This window comes from Psammomys obesus, unplaced genomic scaffold (assembly GCF_907164565.1).
Source record: "Psammomys obesus unplaced genomic scaffold, mPsaObe1.curated_primary_1811, whole genome shotgun sequence".
Classification (NCBI taxonomy): Eukaryota; Metazoa; Chordata; class Mammalia; order Rodentia; family Muridae; genus Psammomys; species Psammomys obesus.
In genome coordinates, this window is record NW_026585686.1 from 5,036,111 (window position 1) to 5,063,560 (window position 27,450).

The 27,450-nt window shown below is 40.8% G+C and overlaps 1 protein-coding gene across 2 annotated transcripts; it reads right to left on the bottom strand.

The window, feature by feature from the left end:
• Nucleotides 1-1,274: 1,274 nt before the first annotated feature.
• Snapc3 (small nuclear RNA activating complex polypeptide 3) lies at nucleotides 1,275-26,383 on the bottom strand. 2 transcript variants are annotated; one of them, XM_055629721.1, is made up of 9 exons: nucleotides 26,068-26,383; nucleotides 25,310-25,387; nucleotides 19,285-19,369; nucleotides 13,970-14,074; nucleotides 10,535-10,684; nucleotides 6,720-6,802; nucleotides 4,685-4,849; nucleotides 3,218-3,325; nucleotides 1,275-1,597 (listed from the first exon to the last, which is right to left on the bottom strand). In XM_055629721.1, the coding sequence occupies exons 1-9, from the start codon at nucleotides 26,367-26,369 to the stop codon at nucleotides 1,450-1,452; spliced, it is 1,224 nt and encodes a 407-aa protein (XP_055485696.1). In that variant the 5' UTR covers nucleotides 26,370-26,383; the 3' UTR covers nucleotides 1,275-1,449. The 2 variants fall into 2 exon arrangements, with proteins under 2 accessions (XP_055485696.1, XP_055485705.1); XM_055629730.1 differs by lacking the exon at nucleotides 10,535-10,684.
• Between the last annotated feature and the right edge of the window lie 1,067 nt (nucleotides 26,384-27,450).

Consider the following 27,450-nt stretch of genomic DNA (forward strand, 5'->3'; position numbering starts at 1 on the left):
AAGTCAGGGGCTTTATAGTTTGTAAATAGAAAATTGAAATTCTTTTGTTGTAAAATAGTAACCTGGTTATCCTTTCCTCATTTTCACCATTAAAGAAATAGATGGTATGTTAACTTTTGGTGAAAAAGAAGTAGAACAGCATTCTGAATAAATAAATAAGGATTCCACAGTGTAATGTTTATCTGTTACCTGTCAACATTGTTTATTACAATGGGGTAACTGGCATTATAAATGTATTAAGGGTAACTTCCTGCAGTTTACAATGTAAGTTGTATGAACATTTGGCAAGGCCCACTTGAACTGCCAAATTAATCTAGGGATTGAGTAAAATCGCTCACGAATGCAGCAGAATTCTCAACACCATTCAGTACAGGGAAGTAAGAAACTTCAGCGTTAGCGAGTAAATGGTGCCCATGTTGCCTCTAACACTAAAAGAGAATGCTACTAGACATACCACAAGCGGCCACTGTCCTCTCCTGTCGGGCGCCTTCATTGGCTGTCCGTAAAACGTGCTTCACCGTCTTTTAAACAGATGTGTAGGTTTCACTGATTTTTTTTTTTTTTTTTTTTTTTTTTGTAATTGTCTGTTCTTAGTCTTCCAGAGAAATGTAGGTTTTGGATGAATTTAAATTAAACCTAGGAGAGAAAAAGTAATAATTAAAAGTATTTTATATTGCTATTAATATATGTTAATTTTCTACCCCAAAATTTTCCACAAAATAGTTTAGTAAATTTGTTTAGAACTTTTCTTTTTCCTACCATGCAGAATGAGAAATGTTAACTGCTATGGCAAGTAGGCAGAAGAATAGAGGAGCCGAGCCAGGGGGTGAAAAAGCCCTCCTTTAACTAATTTTTACATGATCAAAAATACAAGGATTAATGTAAACTCTGCTATTCTTTAGCCATGACTTTAAATGACATTTTAATTTAAACTCCGTGCATTTGTGATTCGATCAAGAAATGAGGCTTCACTCTAATACTATGAACGTAACATAAAATCTTTTTAGATTCATTGTCATCTCATCTGCCCAAAATTAAATTAGAACTACTCTTAATTTTGTGTTGCCTGTCAAGTAATGTTTTTACTTTCTCCTTACTACAGATATTTGAAGGGTCTCTTTACCTTGGAAGCTTCAGAGAAGGTGTAGCTCTCACGTTCTTCAAAGAGTTGTTTAAAAAGACTTAACACACATGATCTATTTAACTGTGTTCTATCATTAGCAAAACCCAGTCAGGGTACAGAATGCATAGGACTCGGAGAAAAGAATCAGAAGTTGTGTTTCCAACAAGGTTTATATATTCAAAATGCAAAAAGGCATTTCTACATCTCAGTAACATAAACTTAAGTAAAAACCCACAACAACACCAACAACAAACCCTTGTAATAAATATTAAATAATGTAATATTGAACTAAACTTTAGTAGGAAAAAATATATTTTTGTGTGTTACTAATTAAAGGTTCCTGGGTCAACATAAGGATAAGCAAGGAATTCCCCTAGTTTGTTGCCTTTGGAATCATAGTGGAGCATTCGGAAGCAAACATCACAAAAGAAACATGGATCCTCTGGTGCAAAGGTGTCATTGTTTGTCACCCATCTGTAGGTAAAAAAAAAAAAGTGTGTTATTACAACTAGGTTGTTTTCATGCTTCAAACATTCTATGATACCTGTTCTATAGCGGGTTCTCAACCAGTGTCCACTAACTGCTATGTGGAGGTGGGGGTGTTGGACAACCTTTTCACAGGGACTGCCTGAGACACCATTGAAAACTCATATCTACATTACAATTCAAAACAGCAATATCACACTTAGGAAATTGGAGTCACCACAATATGAGGAACTGTATTAAAGGTTTGCAGCATTATAAGGTCGACCTGCTGTCCTATAACGATAGGGAAAGAACACGCAAACATGCCTCAGCAGACTTTGTTGGGACATAGTAGGAACATCCAACAGGAAATGTGGGATTTTTTAAGTCAGGTTTCCTCTTAAGGTAAGGAAATGATCTATTAGAAAGCACCACATATATTTGACAGAACACCTGTCCATTAATTACTCACTCATTTTCTGATAGGCCACCCTGGAAAACTAGTATATCTACATTGCTACAGACACCAACAGCCTTCTTTAATTTAGTTACGTAATCCAGACTGTCCTTAAAATCATGATCCCCTTGCCTCAGCTGTCCTCAAACCAGCAGTGTAAATGGACTTGACCTTGAATTTCTGATATTTCTGCCTTAATGTCTTGAGTGCTGGGATTATAACCAATATGTCGAGATACTTATTTTAAAACAGATATACATATTTAATAGTATAGAGTGTGATAATTCTATATGCAGTAACCACATCCAAGCTCTTCTAGTTACCCTACAATGTACCAAATAATTGGAGCTAACAGTTATCTTATATGCCATCAAAATATGTTCTTGAATTTCATAGTGAAGACGCTATTTCCATAAAAGCACTTCTATACTTTTAAGCTCAGATTAATAGTAGAGCCTAATAGGCTCTGTCCTCATTGCTGGGGAGAGAGTTTCACATCTATATTCCCAGCACTCAAGACACTAAAAGCAAAAATATTAGAAAACCAAGGTCAAGTCCATTTATACCGCTAAGTTGAGGATAGTTAAGGCTGCATGAGACCTTGTCTTTTTAAAAAACAATCCCTACAGTGTGAACATCCTGATAACACTCAAGGTTGAATGAAGAGCCCTGCACATGCAAGTGATCGACAATTGTGTTATTTGCCCACCTTTTCATTTTTCATGCTGGATGTAAGGCCTTGCTAGAATGCTCAAGCCAGCATTAAACTCAATATTCCTGTCTCCATATCAAAATGATTGATCAAAACATAAAAACTTATTTTGGCTTTATGCACTGATATTTCTGTATTGAAAAATTGAGGTGAAACTGATTTTGCAAGCAGAAAGTATGGCTCCTTACAACCCTGAAGTCTGTTATGAACTTCATGTATGTTTCTTTATTAAAATTAAAATGTTATGGGTGGATTATAGTCTAGTGTTGTATGCGTGATAATTAGCAAGCAGCAGGCCCTGGGGTGACTGTACAAAACAATGCTAATTTTAGCCAAACTGCACCGAGTGGAACAGTGACTCTAGAAACTTAAACTAAACCGAAAACTGGAAGCAGATTATCTGGAGTACTAAATTGCTGTGGAATCCAGTACTTCTTAAAGAAGGAAAACTGTTACTCACCTAGCTGTATACATCTTACAGACAAAACATTTTCTGGTCCATAGCCAATGCTTCTTGGTAAGAAGGGGATAAAGTGTTCTATCCAAGCAGTCATCATGATGCACAAGCCTTTCATTAGGAAAATAGATGAAGATATTAAAATGCAAACATTAGTATACCAGTTCAACAACATTAGGAACATGGTTGACTTTACAAAAGGAAGGGAGGAAGAGACAAGAAGACCAATTTTTTTTGTTGTTTTTAATTTGTATTGGTGTCTGCTTGGTGCTTCAGAGGCTAGAACAGGATGTTGGATTCCCAAAAGGATACAGAGAAACAGATGGTTGTGTGCCACCATGTAACTGCAGGCAGTCAAACCCAGGTCTTAAACATTTGAACCTCAAGGGCCACGAGTTTAAGCTTAGCTACACAGCAAGTTTGGGGCCAGCCTGGACTGCATGAAACAAGCCTGTCTCAAAACAATGTGTGTGTAGGTATGCAAATAAAAACTAGAGTTTTAATTTTTTAAAGGTTAGGAAAGAGCAAACATACTGTAAATAGGTTTTCTGTTTTTTTGTGTGTTTGAGGTAATTGTACAAAGTGCATGTGTGTATACGCAGGTGCCAGAAGAGGGCATAGAGTCCTCCCTGGACCTGGAGCTGGGCCGGCAGTCAGGGCTCCCCAACGACCCTCCTGTCGCCCTCGCAGCACTAGGTTACAGATGTGCAAGCCCATACCTAGTTTGAACTGGAGTCCTCATGCACTGTTAACCCACCAAACCATCTGATGCTCAGCCTCTCAATTTAAACCATTCATTTTTTTTTGAATTATTTACTCAACTTCCCCACTATAAAATTACTATGAATTTGAATAAATTGAGATACTTTGAAATTATGAAAGTTTAATTCTCTAGTAAATACTTTCATATACATATAAAGTACGTGTGTGTGTTTGTGTATGTACACATACATACCTATATGAAAAAGAGTCTCTTATTTTGTAGTTCTAAGTGACCTGGAACTCGATACATAGATAAGTCTGGCCTAGAACTCACAGATACAGTGCCAGGATTATAGGCCTGCACTACTATGTCTAGATTTTCCAAAAAACAGGCATTTGTACTGTTAAGAGGCAGAAAAGTAGTTAATGAGATGTCTCGGCATGTAAAGGTGTTTGCTGCTAAGCACAATGACTTTAGTTATCCCACACCGTGGAAGGATGGATTCCTGGAAGTTGTCCTCTGACCTCTACACTCCTGCTGTACACACTCCTACTGTGGGGTGTATCTTTCCCTCCACCAAGTAATATTTTTAAAAAGGCTTTTTGCTTTTCAAGACAGGGTTCCTCTGTGTAATAGCCTTGGCTGGCCTTGAACTCACAGAGATCCACAAGCCACTGCCTCCTGAGTACTGGGGTTAAAGGTGTACACTACACACCCAGCAAAAACAGACATTTTAAAGGTAAAATGTTCTGAGTGACATCACATACCTTATGTCTGTGATGACGACAACATGTTCACAGTCTCCTTGGTGACAGTACAGGTAAGGAAAGCCAAGTTTAATATTCAAGTCATTGAAAGTGAAATCTTCCATTCTAGCAGTGTGAAATTTTCCATATCCTCGATCATGGGACTCTGACCACTCTATAATAGTTCTGTTTTGGGGAACGGCAAGGATAAAGAATTATTAAAGCTTGAACAGGAAACAAAAGAATTTATACCTGCAATTATATACAGTCTAACCTTCCAGTTGAAGGGAAGATCGTAGCGGTAATAAATTCTTGTTTTGGAACAGTGAATTTGGACCGTAGGTAACAGGACTGGTCACCAAACCTGACGACCTGGGTTTACATTGGAAGAACACTTAACTCTCACTGGTTACTCTGCTCACATGCCATGGCGCGCGTGCACACACATACACACACACACATTCCCACAAGGTAAAAAACGGTCCAAAAAGGGGTAAGTGTACACATATGGCGGTGTGGGGGATTAACCAAACTTCTCATCTATCTGAATAATAGTTCTTTTTCATTCTTAGGTTTTTGTGTGTCTGTGTTTTAAAAACAAGAGTCTCACTACATAGCCCTGGCTGCCCTGGAACTTGGATCTGTAGAACAGGATGGCCTTGAACTCACAGAGATTCATCTGTCTCTGCTTCCAAAGTGATTGGGATTAAAGGTGGGAACCACCATGCCCTGCTCTTAAAAGTCTTGTTCACTCTGCTAAAATCTGTCTGCCCTTTTATCTCTTCTCCTTTCAGTATGAAGCAGTTTTTTTGGGAGGCTGTATGATGTGTGCCACTTTAGCATGAACAGAAAATGTATAACAATGCCACACTTTGTTTTTGATAACAGGTTTTTGGCTTTTTGTTTTACAAAAACATTAACATGTACTGAGATTAGGATATTAGTATTTCTTAGTTTCAAATTCTAGATATGGTGCTGTGGTGGTGGTGGTGCATACCTTTAATCCCAGCACTTGGGAGGGAGAGGCAGGCAGATCTCTGTTAGAGACAGGCTTATCTGGTGGTTCCAGGACAGCCAGTGTTCCACAGAGAAACCCTGTCTTGAAAAACCAGGGGGAAGGATGTAATTACAGTAAGTACTGATAGCTATGGGCCACAGAAGCTACCACTCTTTGGGACACTCAGTTTTTATTATTAAGAACTGAGAACAAGTGTGAGAACTGCAATTAAAAAGGATAGAAAATGGCTTAACCAGTATGTGAGAGGATCTGGCCACTGATACTGAAATACAGTGCTAATAAAACTCTATTAGAAATGAATTTCATATTCACATACCTAAGCAACATCACACACATGTCCAGCTACTTACCCACAAAGGGCAAAATAATAGTACATTTGAGACATGCAGAAAAAATGCTTGAGAGTAGGGTAGAAAGGTAGCTAGTGGGTAAGAGTGTATTGTTCTTCCACAGGCTGAGATATTCTAGCTCAAAGCAATCCAGGTTCCTTTTATAGCTCTGCCACCACCTGTACTCACAAGCACATAGTGATCTTCCACCCATATAAACATAATAAAAATAAGTCTTTAAAACAGAAGAAAAAATACCAAAAGATTAACATCACATTAATAAACAGTACCTTAGTGAGAGGAGCTAATCTTTTTTTAGAGGTATGCACCATTCAAAACACACTTTGTAATTGATCTCTTGGGGTGGAATCCTTAAACATTCAGTAGTAAGATTTGTGGAAATGTCACTAAAGAGCTAGAAATAAACGGCGTGGTAGCACATGCCTTTAATCCCAGAACTCAGGAGGCAGAGGCGGTGGATCTCAATCTCTTGAGTTCCAGGCCAGGTAGAGTTACACAGAAACTTGGGGGGAGGGGGGGGGAGAACTAGGACTAAACATTTATATAGTTAGGTGTGGTGGGGCATGTTTTTAATTTCAGCCCTTGGGAAGCAGAGGTCCAGGCTATCCAGGGATACATAGTGAAGCCCTTCCTCAAAACAAAAGCCAACAGAAAACACAAGACATTGAGAAGCTTCTAGGACTAATACCTGCTCAAGTCTCTGCATTCCGGGAATCTTCTGTCATTGTAAAATGTTCCTTCAAAATAAAAAAAAGCTGATTTGTATAGGTCCTACAAGAAAACAGATAGTGTTGAATGAAATCCACTTTGTAACAATTAAAAAATTCAAAATTTATACATCATAAAATCACATGAATACCAGGCAACTCATGTTGGGACCCCTCTCTGCTACCAGAAACTGTTACTCCTCAATAAAACCTTGCTTACTTGGATACACACAAGAGGAAACGGGTGATGGTGGCTCTTTTCAATTTTACCCTATTGCTATTTTCAGAGACTCAACAAAGGAATTCAAATCAAATCTAGTCAGCTTCATTGATTTACTCTGTGCAGCCTGAACTGACAGTTATGTTTACATCAGAACTAGAAACTTAACAGTAATGGCTTTAATGCTTCCTTAGTAAATGGCAAAGATCTCTACTTATGTTTTTTGGCATTTCTTTTATTCTTAGCATTCTTACAAAACGTTCCTATTTTCAGTAAATCTTATAACATGGATTTGTTTATATTTTGAGACAGGATTTCTCTGTATATAACCCTTGCTATCCTAGAACTCTGTAAATCAGGCTGGAACCTAACTCTTCTGAGTGCTGGGATTAAAGGCATACACATACCACCAGGATTTCTGTTCTTAAGGAATCTTGTCCCATGTAACATAGCAGCAGGCACAAGTATTCTCAATCCTGAAGTTCTGAATCATTATCACTAGACTTGAAGGGGATGACCACAATCCTCACTACAGATAAGTCACTGAACCCTCAAGGCTTGCTGTATAGTTAGGATCTAATGTATTTAATGTCCTGTCTGGCTGCTAGGACACAAACCAGTCCTTTAGTATGTATGTTTCTGCAGCACTCAAAACTGTAAGCTAAGATCTAAAATAAGGTTCAAGGGCCAGTGAGATTATATGTTCAGGAGGTAGATTGTATGTTTATATATGATTCTATGTTTGAAATTTTTGAAATTGAAACCTTACAAATGAGAAAAAAATACTGTAAAATAAAGTATTTTAAAACAATACAGTATTGTCAATAAAAGTCTTTCTCATAAATCATAGAGATGTTAGGCTCAAGCTGAGTGCTGGTGGCACACACCTGGGTAGGCAGATCTCTGTGACTTCAAGGCCACAAGGCCTAGTCTACATAGTGAGTCCCAGGACAGCCAAGGCTATGTAGAGAGATCTTGTCTCAAAAAACAAGTGAAAACAAAAAAACAGTAAGAACAACAAAAATATGTTAGGTTCAGTCAATATCTCATTTATAGGCATTTGCCCTTCTAAATGCTCTTAACATCATAAATATAATTTTCTAAAACATTGCTGAAAAACAAAGTAAACAAAACAGATTTCTGCATCCCACAAAGCCCTGTGCTAGAAGCCTGCTGGTGATTACTGTTGTTTTGTTTTTTTGGTTTTCAAGACAGGGTTTCTCTGTGTAACCTTGGCTATCCTGGACTCAATTTGTAAACCAGGCTGGCCTCAGACTCAAAGAGATCCACCTGCCTCTGCCTCCCCGAGTGCTGAGATTACAGACGTGCCCCACCACTTCCAGCTCTGCTGGTGAATTTTAATGAAACTGTTCAGTGTGCATCACAAAACAAAGCCATCCACAGCCAGCACTCTGTGAGCAACAGGGCAAAGAAACAATGTGGGCTTTGAAGGAGCGATAAGGACATGACTTCAGTCTCCACCACTACTTGCTAATGAGAAAGATCTTTTTCTTATAAAAATTCTTGGACAATTCTTTCCAAGGCCTGCATATACTGGGCACATGGGCATGTGCTCAATGATCAGACTATTATTTTAGCAGACAAAAACAGGAAGAACGTAGCAGCAGATGTGTAGAAATCATTAAGGCAGTAGGGAACTAGAGAAATGGCCTAGTGGTTACAAGTACTTGCTGCTGTCCAGAGGAACCCACATGGAAGCACACTAGTGGCTCTAACTCCAGTTCCAGGAGAACTGATGCCCTCTTCTGGCTTCCTCAGGCACTTCATACATGTGGTACACAGACATAATGTAGGCAAACACCCATACTAATCTTTAAAATTTAGATAAGACAATAAACTATTTAGTCCCCACTTAGAAAACTGAAGACTTTAGAATCTGAGTACAAATACCATAAATAGACTAGGCCGTTGACTAGGCATGATTGTCAGATCTGACTCCAACTGCTCTGACCAAGGCTGATAGGCTACTACAAACAGGGATGTTTTTCACATTAATCTTTTTTTGTTTGCTGTCCTTCAATCTGTTATGCAGACCACGCTGGCCTTGAACTCACAGAGATCTCCCTGCCCCTGCCTCCTGAGTGCTGGGATTAAAGGCATGCACTACCATGTCCAGGTCACACTAAATTAATTTACTTCTACTTCTAGCTAGCTATACGTTTGTTTTTTGATAGGGTCAAGAAAGCTTGCAAAATACCAACGCTTTCTTCCTTGAAGAAAAGATAAACCTATTTTCTCAAAATTCCATTTATTTCTCTTTATCATCACAGTAATCTCCTCAAGCATTGACATGGCATTGTAGTTGAGTTTAAGTATCTTCAAACTATTTTCAACATAACTGCAAACATTTAGTGTAATCTCTTCATGAGCCATAATGCTCATCTCCATGTCAGTCACTGAAAAGACTAGAACACAATGTTTTCTACAATACAAATTGACACAAACAGCACCAGGACATTATAATATATACTATAATCGAAAAGAAAAGCCTGGAACTAAGTTGGGAAACATGCCTATGAAAACTCCCAGATGTGTGATCAGATGATTCTTACCACACCAAAATACTCAAAACAGGAGCATGGAGCACACGGAGAAGATACACACAAATGCACTCAGTGAAGCCTAGTAGATAATGTTAGTTTTCACAAGCCTCAAAAATCAAAGAACTAAAAATGTACACAGCTGATGGAGAAAGACTGACTTCATCCTACTTGTTTCAGATGTCATTTTATGGGTGTGCAGAGATGCCCTGCCCTTAGTGGACAAGTGAATCCAGAGTCCTTTCCCAAGGCTGTACCACCTAACAGAAACAGGGCAATCGTTCTCTGAACTGAGGTTCAGCAGCGTCAGGTCCTTCTATTTGCATACGTAAACCCTCACTCCTGAAAATGTTTTGGGCAGCCTGCTTGCTACTTGGCTCTTCTCCAAGAAAAACTGAGACATTTCTGTCTCACTATGAGTGCCATTACCCGCAAACACCGGAAAAGATCAACTCTGCACCATCTTCTTGTCTGATATTGAGGCCAATATCAGACATATGGGTCCTACAAGCAGTAAAGAAGGGGTGTAAATGACCAAGGCTCTTAGGCAACTCCAAACTTTTCCTGGATGTAGTTAAGGTGGCTTGAAAACCTTACAGCATTTTAAACAGGAAAGAATGAAGAACAAGGTCAAAGCAACAATAAGGCTGGGGCTATAACTCAGTGGGGAGTACTTAGTTTAATTTCTAAAACCAAAAACAAACAAAAATCCGAATGAGTAAGGAAGCTACAGTGAAGTCAGACTGTAAGAACAAGAAAGCAACTAGTCAGATAGATGGTCAGTATTAGCTCAGAAAGAAGAGTGTCATAGAACAGCTGAAAATGGTGAGAAGTAAGGAGATGAACAGAGAATACTGTATCTGAAAGGTTCTGGGGATACAGTCGAAGGCGAGAGAAAGTAGCCACAAGGACAACGAGAACACTCCTTCAACATTCATGACCCTGCTGGAGCAATCACTATTTCCTGTGCTATTACTTTCTTCTTTTTTTAACAGGAAGGGCAAGGTCATCTTACTCTGCTGATGTGCTCAGGAGCTTGGTCTGGAGTATTGCTGAATTCTCCACCAATCTGGAGGTCACTGACACAGCAAATTGAATCTCGCAGTTCTGTGAGCTTCTGACTGCCCAGTACTAACATTGTCTGGTACGGTTTGTGTTCTTTGTGCTAAAGACAAACAATAAAAAAGTGTCCATTTTAAAAATCAGTTAACAGCAGGGGTGGTGGTGCATACTTTTAATTGAGCCCAGCTTAGTCTACAGAGTGAGTTCCAGGGCAGCCAAGACTACACAGAGAAACCCTGTCTCGAAAACAAACAAATCCTACTAAGACCTGATCTAAATGAAGTTACTAATTTTATTTCTTTTCTTTTCTTTTTTTTTTTTTTTTTTGTTTTAAGATAGGGTTTCTCTGTGTAGCCTTGGCTGTCCTGGAACTTGCTCTGTAAACCAAGCTGGCCTCGAACTCAAGAGATCTACCTGCCTCTGTCTCCAAAGTAATGGGATGAAAGGGGTGTGCCACCATGCCTGGCATAATTTTCTCAATTTAAGCTATCCCCTTGGATTGGAGTCAGTGCACAGCACTTGGCTAGTATGCACAGGTTCTGAATTTGATCTGAAACAATAAATGAGATCCATAAGCTCTGTTTTCTTAGACTCTGCATCTGTCTCTCACAGCCAGCAATTAAAGACCAATCTAGCAAAGTCAGCTTAGTGGTACAAGCGTGTGGCTACCGTGCACAAGGTGCTGGGAGTGAGAGTGCTGTTTACAACTCTGCAATCCAGAGCTCCACCCACTCAATCCTAAACTCTTCACACCCCTCCTTGCCAGGCTCTATGCAGTCCTCATTCCTTTGGGCCCAAACCTGTCAGCCTTCTGTGGTGTGCTTTCTTCTTGGGTAGTAAGATTCTACTTTGATGGTATAAACTTCTCTCATCATCACCCAATCACCTCCCTAAATTAAAAAGCCCAAGGGTACAACAGAAACATCTGATGACAGAATTTTTCTACTTTGTTTATAATCAAGGACTACTAAATTGACATAGGGACTAGGAGTCTTTGGGATACAATCTCATCCAGCAGCAATGTTTTCTGAATTTCCAGGAAGTTAGAGCACTGAAGGTAGCAATCTATAGCCTATCCCAACTTACAAACCCAAAAAAATTACTTTTAAAAAGGGGCAATTTGATATTTCAAGCAATGTAATTAGGAAGTACAACCAAGATGCTTAACAAAGCACACTTAAGTGCAAATTATGTATAGTATTATACATAAACCACAGAATTTATACACCTATGTGAAGAATCAAAAACAACACAAAATCTAATGTTTAACATGTGCAATGCCTGGCCTTCAATTCTGGGCACTCTAAGAGAAAGGTAAGGATACATACACATCAAGGGTTTTTTTATTAACGACTTCTAAGAAATTACTGGGTGTGGCACTTTGAATGGTAAATGTTCCCCGTAGTCCTGGCATTTGAAAGTAAGGGTATGGCTTTGTGAAAGTGTGCCACCAACTAAGAATTCTTATTTTATTTACTTACTTATCTTTGGTTTTTCAAGACAAGGTTTCTCTGTGTAGCTTTAGCTGCCTTGGTACTCACTTTGTGGACTAGGCTGGCTTTGAACTCACAGAGATCCACTTGCCTCTGCCTCCTGGGTACTGAGACTACAGGCACACGCCACTACGCGTGGCCCACAATGTATTTTTAAATTTACTTTTCCTGCTGATAATGTGTGTGCCTGTGTTTCCGTGTGTGAGCATGTGCATAAGAGTGCAGCTGTCTGAGGAGGAGGGTGTAGGAGTCCCTGGCACTGGAGTGACAGGTGGCTTTGAGCAGCCCGATGTGTGTGTTGGGAACTAAACACTGGTCCTCTGCAAGGGCTGTACTTGCTCTTAATTGCTGAGCCATCTCTCTAGGCCCTGAGCCTGGGTTTTGAGAGCTTAAAGACTTTCGAGTCTGCTATCCCTGCTTTCTGTCTGTGGTCTGACCTCAGCTCCGGTTTCTAGCTTCAGTGGCCTCTGCTTTGCTGTCAGACTCTTAACTCACTGGAACCATAAGCTCCAAACAAGCCCTTCCTTCTATGAATTGCCTCGGTCATTGTGTTTTCTCACAGTAATAGAAAAGAAACTAACACTGGGTATCCTTGTTTATTTTATTCATTTGCATCAAAGAGAACTTCCCAAGGATTCTGAACTGATTCATTCCATTTCTCTACCAGAAAACTATTCAGCAAAAATAAACCAAATAAACAAAGAGAAAAACCTCAGTAATTCAGAGAATTAGAATCACTATGGAGGTATAGACATACTTTCAGTTGCTTCTATTGCAAAATCAGCTACACATTCCAGTGTTACAAGTGTAATCATTGGTTAAGAGATGTAAATTTAACTTTTGAAATTTGTTGGAACATCTTGTCAGTCCTAAAAAATAAGATGTCAGTCTGTATATGCTAACATGTATTTTGAAACCTGAGGGAAGACTTCATATCCTTAAATGCTTTTTCAAAAGCTCCTTTTAATTGGTGCATCAGTCTCTGCAGGACCCCATAGGCTCAGATTATTTTAGCTTTGTTGGTCTCCTTGTGGGGTTCCTGTCCCCTCCGTGTCCTTCTACCCATCCCTCTCTTCTTCCATAAGACTCCCTACGCTCTGCCCAAAGTTTGGCTCTGAGTCTCAGCATTTGCTTTGATCCCCTGTTGGGTGGAGCCTTTCAGAAAACCCTCTATTGTAGGCTCCCATCCTATTTCCTCTTTTCCACCCCTTCTGGTGTCTATCCTGTCTGCCATTCTGAATGAGATTTAAGCATCCCCTCTAGGGTCCTCCTTAGTGTTTAGCTTCTTTTGGTCTGTAAATTTTAATATGGCTATTCTATATTACACGGCTAATATCCACTTATAAATGAGTGTATACCAAGCCTGTCTTTCTGTTTCTGGGACCATGCATGGAGAGTACATAGAATCCCTGCTCAGATGTACCCGACTGGCAGCTCAGTCTCCATGTGGGTCTCTGAGTAAGAGGAGCAGGTGCTGCCTCTGTTGTGAACTTGATTGCCTGCTCTTTGATCCCTTGCCCCTGGTGATGCGGTCTGGCCAGGCTATGGAGGAAGAAGATCCAGTCAGTTCTGATGAGACTTGATAAGCTATGGGCAGATGGCAGAGGAGAACTCCCCCTTTCAGTGGACTAGGGGAAGGGGAAAGGGGGGAAAAGGGAGGAAAAGTGAGTATAGAGGGAGTTAAGGGAGAGGGCTTCAATCAGGATATGTAATCAATAAATTGTAAAAAAAAAAACAAAAACAAAAAAAAAAAAAAACAAAAAAAAGCTCCTTTTAGCTTTTAGGAACTGGTAGAATCTCAGTGATAGAATGCCTGTCCAGTATGCTCAGCATCCTCGGTTCTACCCCTAATCCTCAAAGTTACTTAGCCATGAAAACCAAGTTTTACTACTCACCTTATTAAATATAACAGGATATAAGATGTTCACAGACAGGATAAGCTCCCCTTCTTCAATCATATCTGCTGCATTTTCAGGTTTTTTTCCTAGTGCATGAGATTCCTGCAGAAAGCAAAAAGAAAACAAGCCCTTAAACTCAGCTACTATAGCTCAGCTAAGAGGCAGTGTAGCACAGAGCCATCAGAGAGGGCTGTACTCAGCCTTGGTCCAAGTGAGGAATGGCTAGTCTCTATTGCTTTCTCCCCACTCTCTCTCCTCTCTTCTTCAGTTTTTTTTTTTTTTTGTCCTCTGCGCAGGGTATACATGTACACCCTGCCCAACAGTCTCACTCACTCACTCTGAAAAAATGTAAAAAAAATATATTTGGCAAATAATTATTCCTAATAGCAAATTCTAGATTCACATATAAATAAAGTCTACTGAGAAAAGCTAATAAAATAGGATGCTAAGCCAGCTGTCATAAATATGGTCAATGAACTAATAGAAACCAGTTAACTACAGGAAATCAGCTTCCTCAACTGATTGAACAGATTTCTCATTAGAAAACAAGAAAAGAAACAAGTCTGATGACATACTCCAAACCACGGAAGAAAATAGTTAGTCCAGAATTTTGTATCTAGCAAAACTATCCACTAGGAATGAAGGAAAGATGAAGACAATTACAGTACACAGAAGCTGAGGACGTGCGAGCAGCAGTAGACCTTCACACTAAAGTGAAAAGGCAATAACTTGAAGCCACACAAATCTCTGAGATCTCTCTGGCCAGCCTGGTTTACATAACTACCAGGACAGCTATGATAACCACTAAGAAGATACTTTCTATATGTGCTGAAAAGAAAGGAGGTGGGAATCAATTTGATACACAGCACAAATCAGTACCTAAAATAAGTTAGTAATGGAAGAACAGAGGAACAAAGACATCCAAAGAGCTGAATAACAAATATACAGCTACAGTGTAGCTGTAAATGGAGGACACTCCCCTAGTCAAATAGCAGGCTGGCAGACTGGATTACAAACACTTTATTCAGCTATATGCTGTCTACCAGAGACTCATTTTAGATATAAAGACAGGTTGAAAGTAAAAGGGTTAGAAGATATTCCATGCAAACTGCAAAAAAAGAAAATTGTTGTAGGCTGCTTTACTGCCAGACATACAGGCTTTAAGCTAAGATTATAAGACAAAGAAGGGTATTTATATGTTGATAAAAGATGCCATACAGCAGTGAGATACACAATTACAAACATACAGTGAACAAAATGATCCTAAATTATATTCCACAAAATCTGAGAATTTAAAAAAAACAAACAGACAATTCTGGACTTGAATATTTTACTTACAATAATGAACTCAGACAAGACTGACTAGGTAGTGGAAGGTCTGAGCACTATACACAAAGACTAACACACGAATTAGCAGAGCTCTCCAGCCAACAGAAGCCTCAAGTGCACACAAACCTTCTATATGACAGACCACCAACTAGACGTAAAGGAACTACAGTCATACAACGTATCTCTGACAATTCAATAATACCAGAAATCAGCAACAAGGAAAACAGAAAATTCTAAATGCTTGGGACTCTTAGAAACACAACAGCACAGCTGTGCATGGTGGCCCATGTCTGCTATCCCATCAATGTGGTGACAACGAGGACTGGGGCAGGAAGACTTTAAATGTACAGGGGCTGGAGAGGTGGCGCAGAGGTAAGAGTGTGTACTGCTCTCACAGAGGACCTGAGTGTGGGTGGCAGCACCTATGAATGGCAGCTCACAGCAATGTCCTTTTCTGGCCTCCATGGGCACTGCACTCACTTTCAGACAGCCACACTCAGGCATACACAGCCAAAATCAAAACAAGGCAACACAAAACAAAAAACCATTTGTAAAACAGTGAGTCATAGAAAAAATATACAAGGAAAGTTAGAAAACACTGTGAGACAGCGAAAACAGAACATACTAAATACACTTTAAAAGGCAATTTATACATGTAAAAAAAAAAAGGAGAACATACTAATTCCAAAGTTGGCGGGAAAAGAAAAATAATATAAGGTAGAGAAAACAAAATAGAAAAAATTAACAAAAGAAAAACTACTGAGTGTGAGTGTTTGTGCACGTGTGATTGTGCATGTGTGTGTGGGTGGAGGTTATGATCTTCCCAATGTGGTGCTGGGAACAAAACTAAGACCCTCAGGAAGGGTAAAGAAGGGCTTTTAACCATTGAACCACTACTCCAGCCCAAACCTTAAAACACCAAAGTTCTAAATCAGAAATGACTAACTCAGAATCACTAAAATCAGGGACAGCTCAGTGGGTGAAGTGCTGTCCCCCAGGGCTGACAACCTCACAGCTGCAAGCAAACACCAGCAAAGCAGAAAGGGGATTTTGGAAGGTGCTAAAAAGAAAGCCAATTCTGGGATAAAGTCTTTGGCTTTAGTAATCTTTGAGCAACTTTATATTTTAATTACTTCATCATATGTGACGAAATCAAGATGGTAATTTTAGTGAGACATCCCATCCATTAGCACTGGGGGCCTAACCCATGGCCTTGGTCACAGCAGGCAGGCACTCAGCCTAGGCCAAATTTGTCTCTGTTCCTTTCCTGACTGTTCACAACAGGGATCATGTGGCCCTCAGTGCCGAGAGGCCACTTAGTGTTTCTTGTTTCCTAGAAAGAGAAACAGGGAGGGGTGGGGAGGAAGGGAGGTAGAGGGGGATGGGATGCTTACATTACTGACTTAGCCATGTAAAACTCATCACCCTTTTCTCAAGGTGCTGTCTCTAAAGTGTCTTATCATCTTTGTATCAGCCAGTACTATAAATGTCTTGAATAGCTTCCACGTAACACTTAAAACTTTTGTTATTTTGAATGCCAGCAGCATGGTGCAAGCCTATCCCAGCACTGAGGAGACAGCACTAAGACGCAGGTCTCTCAGTTCAAGACCACTGTGACCTGCTCTACACACAAAGTTCCAGGCTAGCCAGAGCTGCACAGTGAGACCCTGAGGTCTAAAAGAGAAAAGGCACAGTACATGCACACACACAATGTCTATATCATCTTGAAAGCATGCTTTTGGGGGACAGGGATGCCTTGTACCCCACCTGGCTGCTATGTACAAAAGAATGAAGGCTAACCCTTATTTACATCACATATTAAAATTAACTCAAACAGGGGCTGGAAAGATGGTTTCACAGTTAAGCGCATTTGCTGCTTTTGGAGAGGACCAGGGTTTGGTTCCCAATATCCACAGAGGGTTCATATCACTCCAGTTCCAGGAGATCTAGCACCCTCTTCTGGCCTCCATGAGCACCAAAAACACAGGCACTGTACAACCTTCATGCAGGCAAACACCCAAACATAAAATTTTTTAAAACTTAAATAATAAACTCCAAATAAATCAAATGAATCAAAGACCTAACCTACAAACTAAAACTTTAACACTCTACAGAGAAAACAAAGAGGATACTCTTTACAGTACTGGCTTAGGTAGTATTTCTTAAATATCACAAAAGCCAGTAAACCACAACAACTAAAAAATGGATATTGTTGACCTCAGCAAACTTTAAAACCTACTAACATCAAAAGAGTAAAAAAAACAATTGGCAGAATGAGAGAAAATATTTTCAAATCATAAATACGGTGAAGCGCTTAGCACTCAGGACACCCAATAACGAGACAATGTACTCTAACTGGTAAAGAATTAGAATAGATATTTTTCAGAGAAAATATACAAATGGCCAATTATTAAATAAAAAATACAAAATAAGATAAATGTCTACTAGGGTTACTCTAAATGAACAGAATATGTGAACTGAAAAAGATGTGGAGAAACTGAAGCTTCATAAATGAATAATGGGGATAGAAAACACAACTTTTTATGGAAGACAAAAGAGTTAATATGGATTCATCAGATGTCCATAAAATCTTGGGCAGTCATCACAGTTCCTGCAATTCTACCCCAGGGATATCACAAAAGAACTGAAAACAGAACCCAAAACTGACTTGCACTCACAGTAACAATAATTCATACCCAAAAGGTACAAACAACTTAAAAGTTAGCAGCATACTAGCAAAATGTGGTGTGTCCTTGTAACAAAAGAATTCCTTTGGTCATAGGAAGGAATGAAGTTCTAACACACGCTAAAACATAGATGAACCTTTAAACTTTGTTAAACAAGCCATACAAAAAGAAAACATTGCATACTTTTCTATCTCACATGAAAAATATAGAATAGCAATTTCATATAGACATAACACAGAACAGAGGTTACCAGGGATAATAAAAGTTCCGGAAACAATGATCAGTAAACATCACTGTGAATGTACTTAATGGTCACTGGAGTTTTGTTTGTTTTGAGACAGGGTCTTACTGGGTGGCTCTGGCCAGGCTAGAACTTGCTACAGAAAAATCAAGCCTGGCCTCAAAATTAGAGATCTGCCCACCTTTGGCTCCTTTTTGTTGTTGTTGTTGTTGTTTGAGACAGGGCATGTCTGTGTACCCTGGACTCGCTTTGTAGACCAGGCAGGCCTTGAACTCGCAGAGCTCCGCCTGCCTCCGCCTCCCTGAGTGCTGGGATTTAAAGGTGAGCACTACCACACCTGGCTTTAAAGTTTCTTCAATTTTTTTTATTTTTATTTTATTAAGTTTAATTTTTATGTGTATGGGTGTTTTGCTTTGTATCATGTAAATGCAGTGTCTGCAGAGGCCAGAAGGGGGCAACTGTCCCCTAGAACTGGCATGATTAACCACTTGTAGACAACATGTGGACGCTTGAAATCAAACCTGGATGCTCTGAAGAGCAGTTGGTGCTTTTAACTGCTGAGCCACCACTCTAGCCCTAAATTTTTATTTCATCTTATTTATGTGTATGTGCAAACACTTGGTGGCAGGCACTTTTCCCCATAATGCCATCTTGCTAGTCCCAATGTCATTTTACTGAACCCTTCAAATAGGCAAAAAATGCTTTTTATTTTATTAATATTTCACCTATTTTTAATTTTCATTGGTTTATATTCAATGTATATGATCCTGGGTTTCATTAGGGTAATTTCAGCAAAGTTAATGTATAATGTACTTTGAGTATATTCTCCCCCTATATCCTACGCTCCCAGGGCCTTGCTATGTAGACAAGGCTGGAGTGGAACCTACAGGGACCCTTCCTGTCCATCTTCAGACTGCTGAGATTACAGGCATGCACAACTGTGCGCAGCCATACTGTGTCTCTTCAGTCCTGTGGGAAATCTCTCCAAATAGCTCTGTCCCCAACAAGTCAGTGACACACTCAGTTTACCGTTTCAGAGCAGAGGTGAGACTTACCATTTCATAAGCAAATGTTTCTTGTCTACAGGCACGGTCTATCGTGATGGTTTCTTCCCGATAATCCAAGAGTCCCTTCCTGACACTGACATAGACACACGAAAATAAAACAGTCAGCATGCCTTCTAGAATATTTACTTAAAATATCCTTTAAAATTTTATTTTTATTTTATGTGTAAGTGCCTCCATGTATGTCTGTGCACACATACAGAAGGTCAAAGAGGACATTGGATCCTTCAGAACTTGAGTTACAGACTTGTGAGCTCCTATGTAGGTACCAGGAACTGAACCCAGGTCTTCTGTAAGAGCAGCAAGTGCTTCTAACCATTGAACCATCTCTGGGCTTTAACATATTAATAGTTAACATTTGTTGTTTTGGCAGGGCAAGGAATCAAACACAAAATTTCACATATGCTTGACAAGCAATCTACTGAGCTATACTAACCATCCCCAGTCTTTTAACCTATTCTATACTTTTAGACCTAAGTTACAAAAATAGCGCTAAGACTATAACCCTCATCTCTCTCCCTAAGCTTCCCTCCTAATGTCTTCTGTGGTCAGAAAATCACGAACAGGAGGTAGGTGACATCAGCACAGTGACTCACGCACAACCTTAACTTAGGCTCCTTTCTCCCTGTTCCAGACCCTGTCTGGGGCCCTAAACAGCACTGGCTTCCCTTTAAGCCTTGTTAAGCCTCTCTCAGTCTCTCCTCAGCCTTCACGACCCTCACACTGTACAAGAGTGCAAACGAGTCAGTTTACAGATGCCCTTCAGTTAGGCGACTTCAGCTACCTTGTGACTGAAGTCAACAGCGTCGTGTTAAAGGACCGATGACATCCTTCTTGGTGCAGCCCATCTCAAGTATATGGCATTAATGTCATGTTACTAATGATGTCTGCGTCAGTTCAATTAAGTTCTATCTGCCAAGTGCCTCCACTAGAACACATGGGCTCTCTTGCTGGTTTGCATGTCCTACTTTGGGTTTATGGACTCAAATGCAGGCATACATTTTCTTTGTTGACAATGAAGAGTGTCTGTGTGTGCGTGTGCATGCAAGCTTGTTTGTGTGTGTAAGCCAAAGGACAATTTCTGGCCTTCTTCCTCAGAACGATCCACCTTTTTGTTTTTTACGTTTTCTGAGACAGGGTTTCTCTATGTAACAGCCCTAGCTATCCTGGAACTCACTCTGTAGACCAGGTTGGCCTCAAACTCACAGAGATGCCCCTGCCCCTGCCTCCTCAGTGCTGGGATTAAAGGCATGCACCACCTCTACCCTGCTTAGTTTTATTCAATTTTTATGGGGTCTCATTAGACCTATCACTGATGGTCTGTCTTAGCCTCAAGTGCACGGTTACAGATGTGAGTCACCACATTCAACTTGCAACATATTTGTAGTATCTTAAATACATGCTTGTAGGAGAGTATTCAACACTGGGATAAATAATGCCATTGTGGTGAAGGGCAAATCAATGCTTTCCAAGACATATTAATGAAGAAAGCAGAGCCACACAGCATATGGTAATCTTGTAAGAAAGGCAACTGGGTCAATCCATCAGCTCTTATCTGCAAATATACATGCTTTTACCTGTTCTGTAAAATGACCCTTCACGTTTTAAACACTTTTCTTTTGCCAGCTGGCACTCATTAACTGTAATAAAGAACAGTGGAGAGACCTGGGATTCTATGTAGCACATGAGGAAAGGTTTGCCTTCCTGGTCCGATATGCTAGCTCAGCAGTCTTAAAGTGACACAGCTTCCCCTGTGCCAAGACCCAGTTCCCACAGTGCACTGCAATCCACTGCACCTAGCGCCCAATGGCTTTCCTTGCCACCCCTTCCCTGAATAGCTTTTCCTGGCATTCGGATTTTCGGGCACCATAGCAACCTCACTGCTACTGAAACAAAGGCAGGCAAGCCCCTTAATGGCTCTGGGTTTACTCTTGGGGAAGAAAGGTCCTCCTCCAGCATTCTTTCAGCCCTCGGGTGGGATGGTCCTTACATCTACTCTAGCATACATTCATATTCCCTTTATTGTTTCTCTGTCAGTGCTTTGCTGTTCTGAGCCTTCCTTGATTTGTTTGTGTTTTTTAAGCTGTTTTCTGTACAGCCCAGGCTATGCAGGAACTCATTGTGCAGTCCAGCTGGTCTAACTTCCTGCCTCACACGCCTGAGTGCTGAGATTAGAGGTGTGACCTACTCTGCTCAACTATAAAGTTAACAGTCCTTTAGATTAAGTTTCTCTATTAAACTGACTCTGCTGCTTCTCCTCCTAATCGAACTCCAACTGCTATAGGAAACAAAAACATACAAGTATCCACTGATTTGGAAAAGCAAACAGGGTAAGCCAGCTACAGAGAGAGAATGCTTATCTGCAGGGTGTCAGTGGGTACAAGTAGGGAATGGGAACAGAGCAGTAGGGACCAAAAAGGTGTGGCATTCCTGACTCTACGGCGCTGTGGATAACTTCTTGAACACAACCAGCCTTTCTGTTTTGTTTTGACGTAGGGACGGGGGTCGAAGCCAGTGCCATATGAATGCTCAGCAAGCATTTTTGCCACCAAGCACATCTTTATTCTGGGGTCTTTTGAGACACGGTTTAATTCCACAGTCCAGACTTGTCTGGCTCTGGCAGTGACCCTTCTACCCCAGCCTTGCAGCCAGCACTAGATGGGGCTGTACCTGTGGTCCACATACCCACGTTATCTTTTTTTTTTTTTTTAATCTAAATTATTGGTTTACATGTCTTCTCATTTTCCCATGGGAAAATACTTGATTTTCTGTAAACTCACAGGCTACTTTTTTAGCATTATTTATAGTGCTTCTGCTACATAAACATTGTATTGGTTTCTTTTTACTTTTTGTGAGTTTGAGTTCTGGTTTTATTGCACTCGATCTGTCTCCCAAGTTGATCTCAGTAACAGTAGTTTCCTGCAGTAAGTTCTCTTTGGAATCTCATTTCCTTCTCTTTTTGTGGTATTTGGGATTGGTTTACAAGATTCCTATTTTAATGGTGCTTTTTCCTGTCATTCTAGCAAAGTCTACGGTTTTACTTTTTCACAAAATCCAAGGTTTGATTTATTTTAGTTTTCACATTTATCTGTTCAGGGTATGCACTTCAGAATGTGCTCATGCTATGGTGGATGTATGGGTCAGAGAATTCATGAGGAGTTGGTTCTCTAACTTTCACAATATGGATTCCAGGAATTGAACTAAGGTTGTTAGGTTTGACAACCTAACCTTTACCCACTAATGCATCTTGGTCACTCAAAATCCACACTTAAGAGCATCATTCCTGGTTAGGGTGAGAGTTATGGATCTTCCAGTTTTGTGGCTCATTTTTTTCTTGCAGAATCTTTACAGTTTCTTTACTTTATCCTTTGAGTGGTACATGTTGGAGCAGTAAACAGTGCTCTCTCTCTCTTTGGTTTTTTGAGACAGCACTTCTCTGTGTAGGCTTGGCTACCCTGGATTGGCTTTATAGACCAGGATGGCCTTTAACTCTCAGAGATATGCCTGGCTCTGCCTCCCTGAGTGCTGGGATTACAGGTATGAGTCACCATGCCAGGTTTAAACTGGTTTGTGTTTTAGCCACACCAGTGAGGGAAATGGGTAGAATACTCAAGTTGAAATTGCTATAAGGTAAATGTAATAAAGGAGCTGAAGGTTTTGGGAAACAGATTTTACCATTAACATGTATAGTATTAACAATTCCCTCTCTGACTGCAGGAATTAAAACCTGTTTTAAGTAGCTGGAGCTCAATGGTTATGAGCACTGGATGCTCTTCCAGGGGACGTAGGTTCAATTCCCAGCATCCATGTGGCAGGCCACAACTATCTGTACCTCCAGTTCCAGGGAATCTGGTACCCTCACATGGACAAAACACCACATAAAATAAATCTAGCCAGGCGGTGGTGGTGCATGTCTTCAATCCCAGCACTCAGGAGGCAGAGGCAGGTTGATCTCTGAGTTCAAGGCCAGCCTGAACAGAGCTAGTTCCAGAACAGCCAGAGATATACAATGTCTCAAAAAATTGAAAGAAAAAACAAAGAAGAAAAAAAAAGCAAAACAAAAACAAACAAACAAACAAACAAACAACAAACCCTTAAATACTAAAGATAAGTTCTTTAGCTTGTTATGATAAGGAGGCTGGCACCTAGCAAGAATCACTTTCTGCTATATTCTCTCCTTCTTCAAGGCCTAAGTATGACAAGAAGTTTCTTCATTAGAAAAGGAAAACAGTGTGGCAAAACTTGTAATTAAGGGATCTTAGATTTCTTTTCTTAAATAGACAGCCTGGAACTCACATATGTAAACCATGTTGGCCTTACTGTTCTGGTAATCCTCATTCCTATGTCTCTCAAATACTGGGATTACAAACGTGAGATAACACCCTGGCTAGACTGCTTTTATTTTTACGTTAAATTATTGACAGAGGAAAGGGGTTTTAGGGAAAGACAAGCACTAGACTAGATTTAAGCTTCTGCAAAAAGTCCAACATTTTACAAGATCATTAGGATTAATTTATGAAGTTTGAAATACAGCAGTTTCACGACTGCAGCTGAGGAACAGTGACTCCTTTGTCAGCACACACACACATACACACAAATACATACACATGCAAACATGAACATGAACACACACACACACAAAAGTTGATGGGAACAATAGAACAAATCAGGAATGACTGAATATAGGTGAGGTTGTGGGCCACAAACCAGAAGTATAAATTTCTAATATTAATGGTGCTCTATTTAGCCTGTTAAGCAGGCTAAAACAGATCTGTAATCAGTGTTACGCAATCTGCAAAATGGAAGTAGGAACTTTTACTACAAGTTGACAGCATTTTTTATCTGAATTTTGCAATAATAAGAACTTGGCTTCTACTATGTTAGCATTTTATTATTAAATTTTCTTCACCTTTAGTAATTTACTGTTATTATATTTAAGAAGGGATTATTACTATTATCATCATCATTATTATATCTGAGACAGCGTCTCATGCTCAGTTCCAGCCGGCCTGGACATTAGTCGGGCCTTGAATTCATGGTGACTTGCTTGCCTCAGCCTTCCTGAGGGCTGAGACTACAAGCATAAACCACCACCCCAGGATTAGTGATTCATTTTTACAATATTTTACAAGTAGAGTGACTCCATCAAAGATTAAAAATTAAGAAACAAAACAATTGGTTGTTTCTTTTTGGGGGGCCTAGAACTCAGTATGTAGATCAGGCTGGCCTCAAGTTTACAGAGGTATGCCTGTGCCTGGCTCCCTGGGATTAAAGGTGTATGTCATCATTCCTAGCCACAACTGGTTCTTTACCCCAGGTATTTTGAGAAACACTATCTGAGTATTTAGCCTGCATCCCAAATCTAAGCAGATCAAGTCTACATTCAAAAGTAAATGCAAATTTGAGTATGTATTGGATATTAGGAATTTTGTGTTAATTTTTGATAACTTAGAAATAAGAATATCAACCTTTTGCAGATTGGTACTTTTGGAGCTACATACTGATGATACTGACGGGTAAATTATCATGGTATCTGAGATTTACTGAATGAAACAGCCAGAGGGAAAACACACAACTGAATTATCATGGTATCTGAGATTTACTGAATGAAACAGCCGCGGAGGGAAAACACACAACTGTACCCTATCTTCACAGAGCTAAAGCAAGGAAGTCGAAACGCTTTAAAAAAAAAAAAAAAAAAAAAAAAAGGAAAAAATATCAGTCAATCCAATCAATCATCACTGGACTATGTAGCAGAGGCTAACCTCTAGCTTGCATCAATCTTCCTGACTCAGTTTCCCGAGTGCTGGAATTATGGGCATGAGCCAGAACACCAAACTCAATGGTGAACTTCCGTGGTGGGACTGTGAAGAAACACACTATACTTTCCAAAGTAAAATAATAAAAAAATGTTCAGATAAATACCAGAAGGGCTAACAGGGTACTTTATTGGTAGATTGTGCTTCATCTCCAGCAGCAGAGCAAACAAATAGCATATAACAAAACAAAATCATACCATAAAGTCACTAGGTCAGTGTTCTCTGGGATGACTTCTGGGTCTTCACCTTCTTCAAGGCATCGCAATTTATCAAGGCTTAGAAAGAGGAGGGGTCAGGAGGGGGAGAAAGGAAAAACAACATTTTATGATCAGCCATGTGTTTTTCAACAGCGGGTCAGACCTTGTCCTAAATACATTACTGACTAATTAAGAAGTCTTATGAAATCCAGCAGGCGGCTCAAAGAAAGCCAGAATTCAAGACAATGGTTTTTGTGCCAATAGGTTATACTGAAAAGGATGTACGTTCATTTGAGGCCAGCCAGTACTGTCAAAAGGAGACGGTCCATTACAAGTTAAGTTTTATATTTTAAAATGCAGGTAAGGTACTTTTGGGAAAATTTAAGTAATAACATATTCACGGGGACTATTAGAGGCCACGGTTAATGGAGGTTTCAACATTGCTCTGATTAAGTCTCCATCCTCACGTACTTCCATTGTCCAAGTGCCAATGACAGATACACACCGCTGTTACTCCCAGCCTTAAAGATCAGAGAATAGAAAAGTCTTTTATGCAGTTGTAGTGTCCCGTTACTGGGTCCACCCTCAGAAAGTGCTTTTGGACCCTAAGACATCTCCCAGCTTTCGGGAACGGGTTGTGGAGGCGGGTGGGTGTGAAGGTTAAATCACTGGCCCTCGCCCGGAAGGGTCCCCCGGGAACGCAGGGAGCAGGTTGCACCCTGCCGGACCCACGCTGAGCCCCGAGGCCGCGCACTCACCCGCACACGACCCTCAGCTCTGCCGCCGCCTCCAGACTGCAGCCCAGATCCCTGGCTACCGCAGCATCCTCCAAGCCGTTGCTGGACGCCCCTCCGTCCGACCGCGGCGCCTCTGCCTGCGGTTCGCTCAGCGACAAATCTCGGGCACCCAGCCGGTCGCGCCATAGCTCTCCAAAGGCGCCCACGTGGAACACGCGCGTGTGCAGCTCGGGGAGCTCGTACTCTGGAAAGCTGCTGTGGCTCGCACTAGGGACTGGGTGCTGCGGGACACCCGCACCGCCGCCCTGACGGGCCTCCGCCATGTCAGCCACGATCCCTTCCGGCAAAAGCTGGCGAGCGAGTGTCGCGGGGCGTGACGGGATTTGTAGTTGTGAGCGGCTCCGGGGCGGCGGGAGGTGGCGCGAGACGCGCTACGGGAACTACACTTCCCGGCAAGCTGGCCACCGCCTGGGCGCGGCTGAGGGCTGGGGGCAGGGCTGGGTGCATTGTTCTCTCGACTTGTTCGAGGGCGGCGTCGCTTGACGTGTGTGTAACTAATGTGGTCCGGGACCCACAATTACTTAAAGACTCAATCACTGGGGCACGTCTCAGTTTCCTCTGCTCTGGTTCATGGAGGTGGGGCTTTTGTCTACTGGTGTTGCGAACCTGCGCTACTGCTCCTCTGGTCCTAAAGCTAGAGGTCCCAGAGGCACTGGGACCCGTCCGTTCCGAAAGGCCCCGTGTGCATGTGTAGGTTATGTCTTGCTGTATACATGCACAGTAGAACTTATGGGACGTCGGCTGTGCATCACACATCGTTCAATCTTAGCCACCATGTACATTTTTAAAACTCACCACTTTTCCAGGGCGACAGAGCCCCATGTGACTGTTAAAGGAGTAAATCGGGAAACTAGGCAACGGAAGGAGCTTGAAATCCAGTGGTCCTAGATGATTCTGATGCTTTGCCATTGAGGAGCTAGTCCAAAGATCCTAACAGAGTGTGCGGAACAATCCCTGGCTCGTATGAGTGTCCCGTGACACATACTGCGTAATTCACCCATTTGAGCCATTCCTTCGGTCGCTTTTAGTACAGTTAAGCAAATGTTTGAGAACATTTTCACCACTCCTGGAAAGGAAGTCTGTTGCTTATAGTTATGGCTCCCAATCTTTCCAGTTTCAGCCAACAACTTACAGGCTTTCGTCTGTAAAGGTTCGCTATCTGGGCTTTTTGAAGTAGAATCTCACCACGTAGACCAAGCTATGAACTTACAGGGATCAGGCTGCTTCTGTATTTTGAGTCCTGGGATTAAAGGTGTATCCCACCACACCCAGTTTATTCTCTGCATTTAAGATACATATGATCATATATGAACTTTATAATGAGTTTCTGTAATATTGCACAAT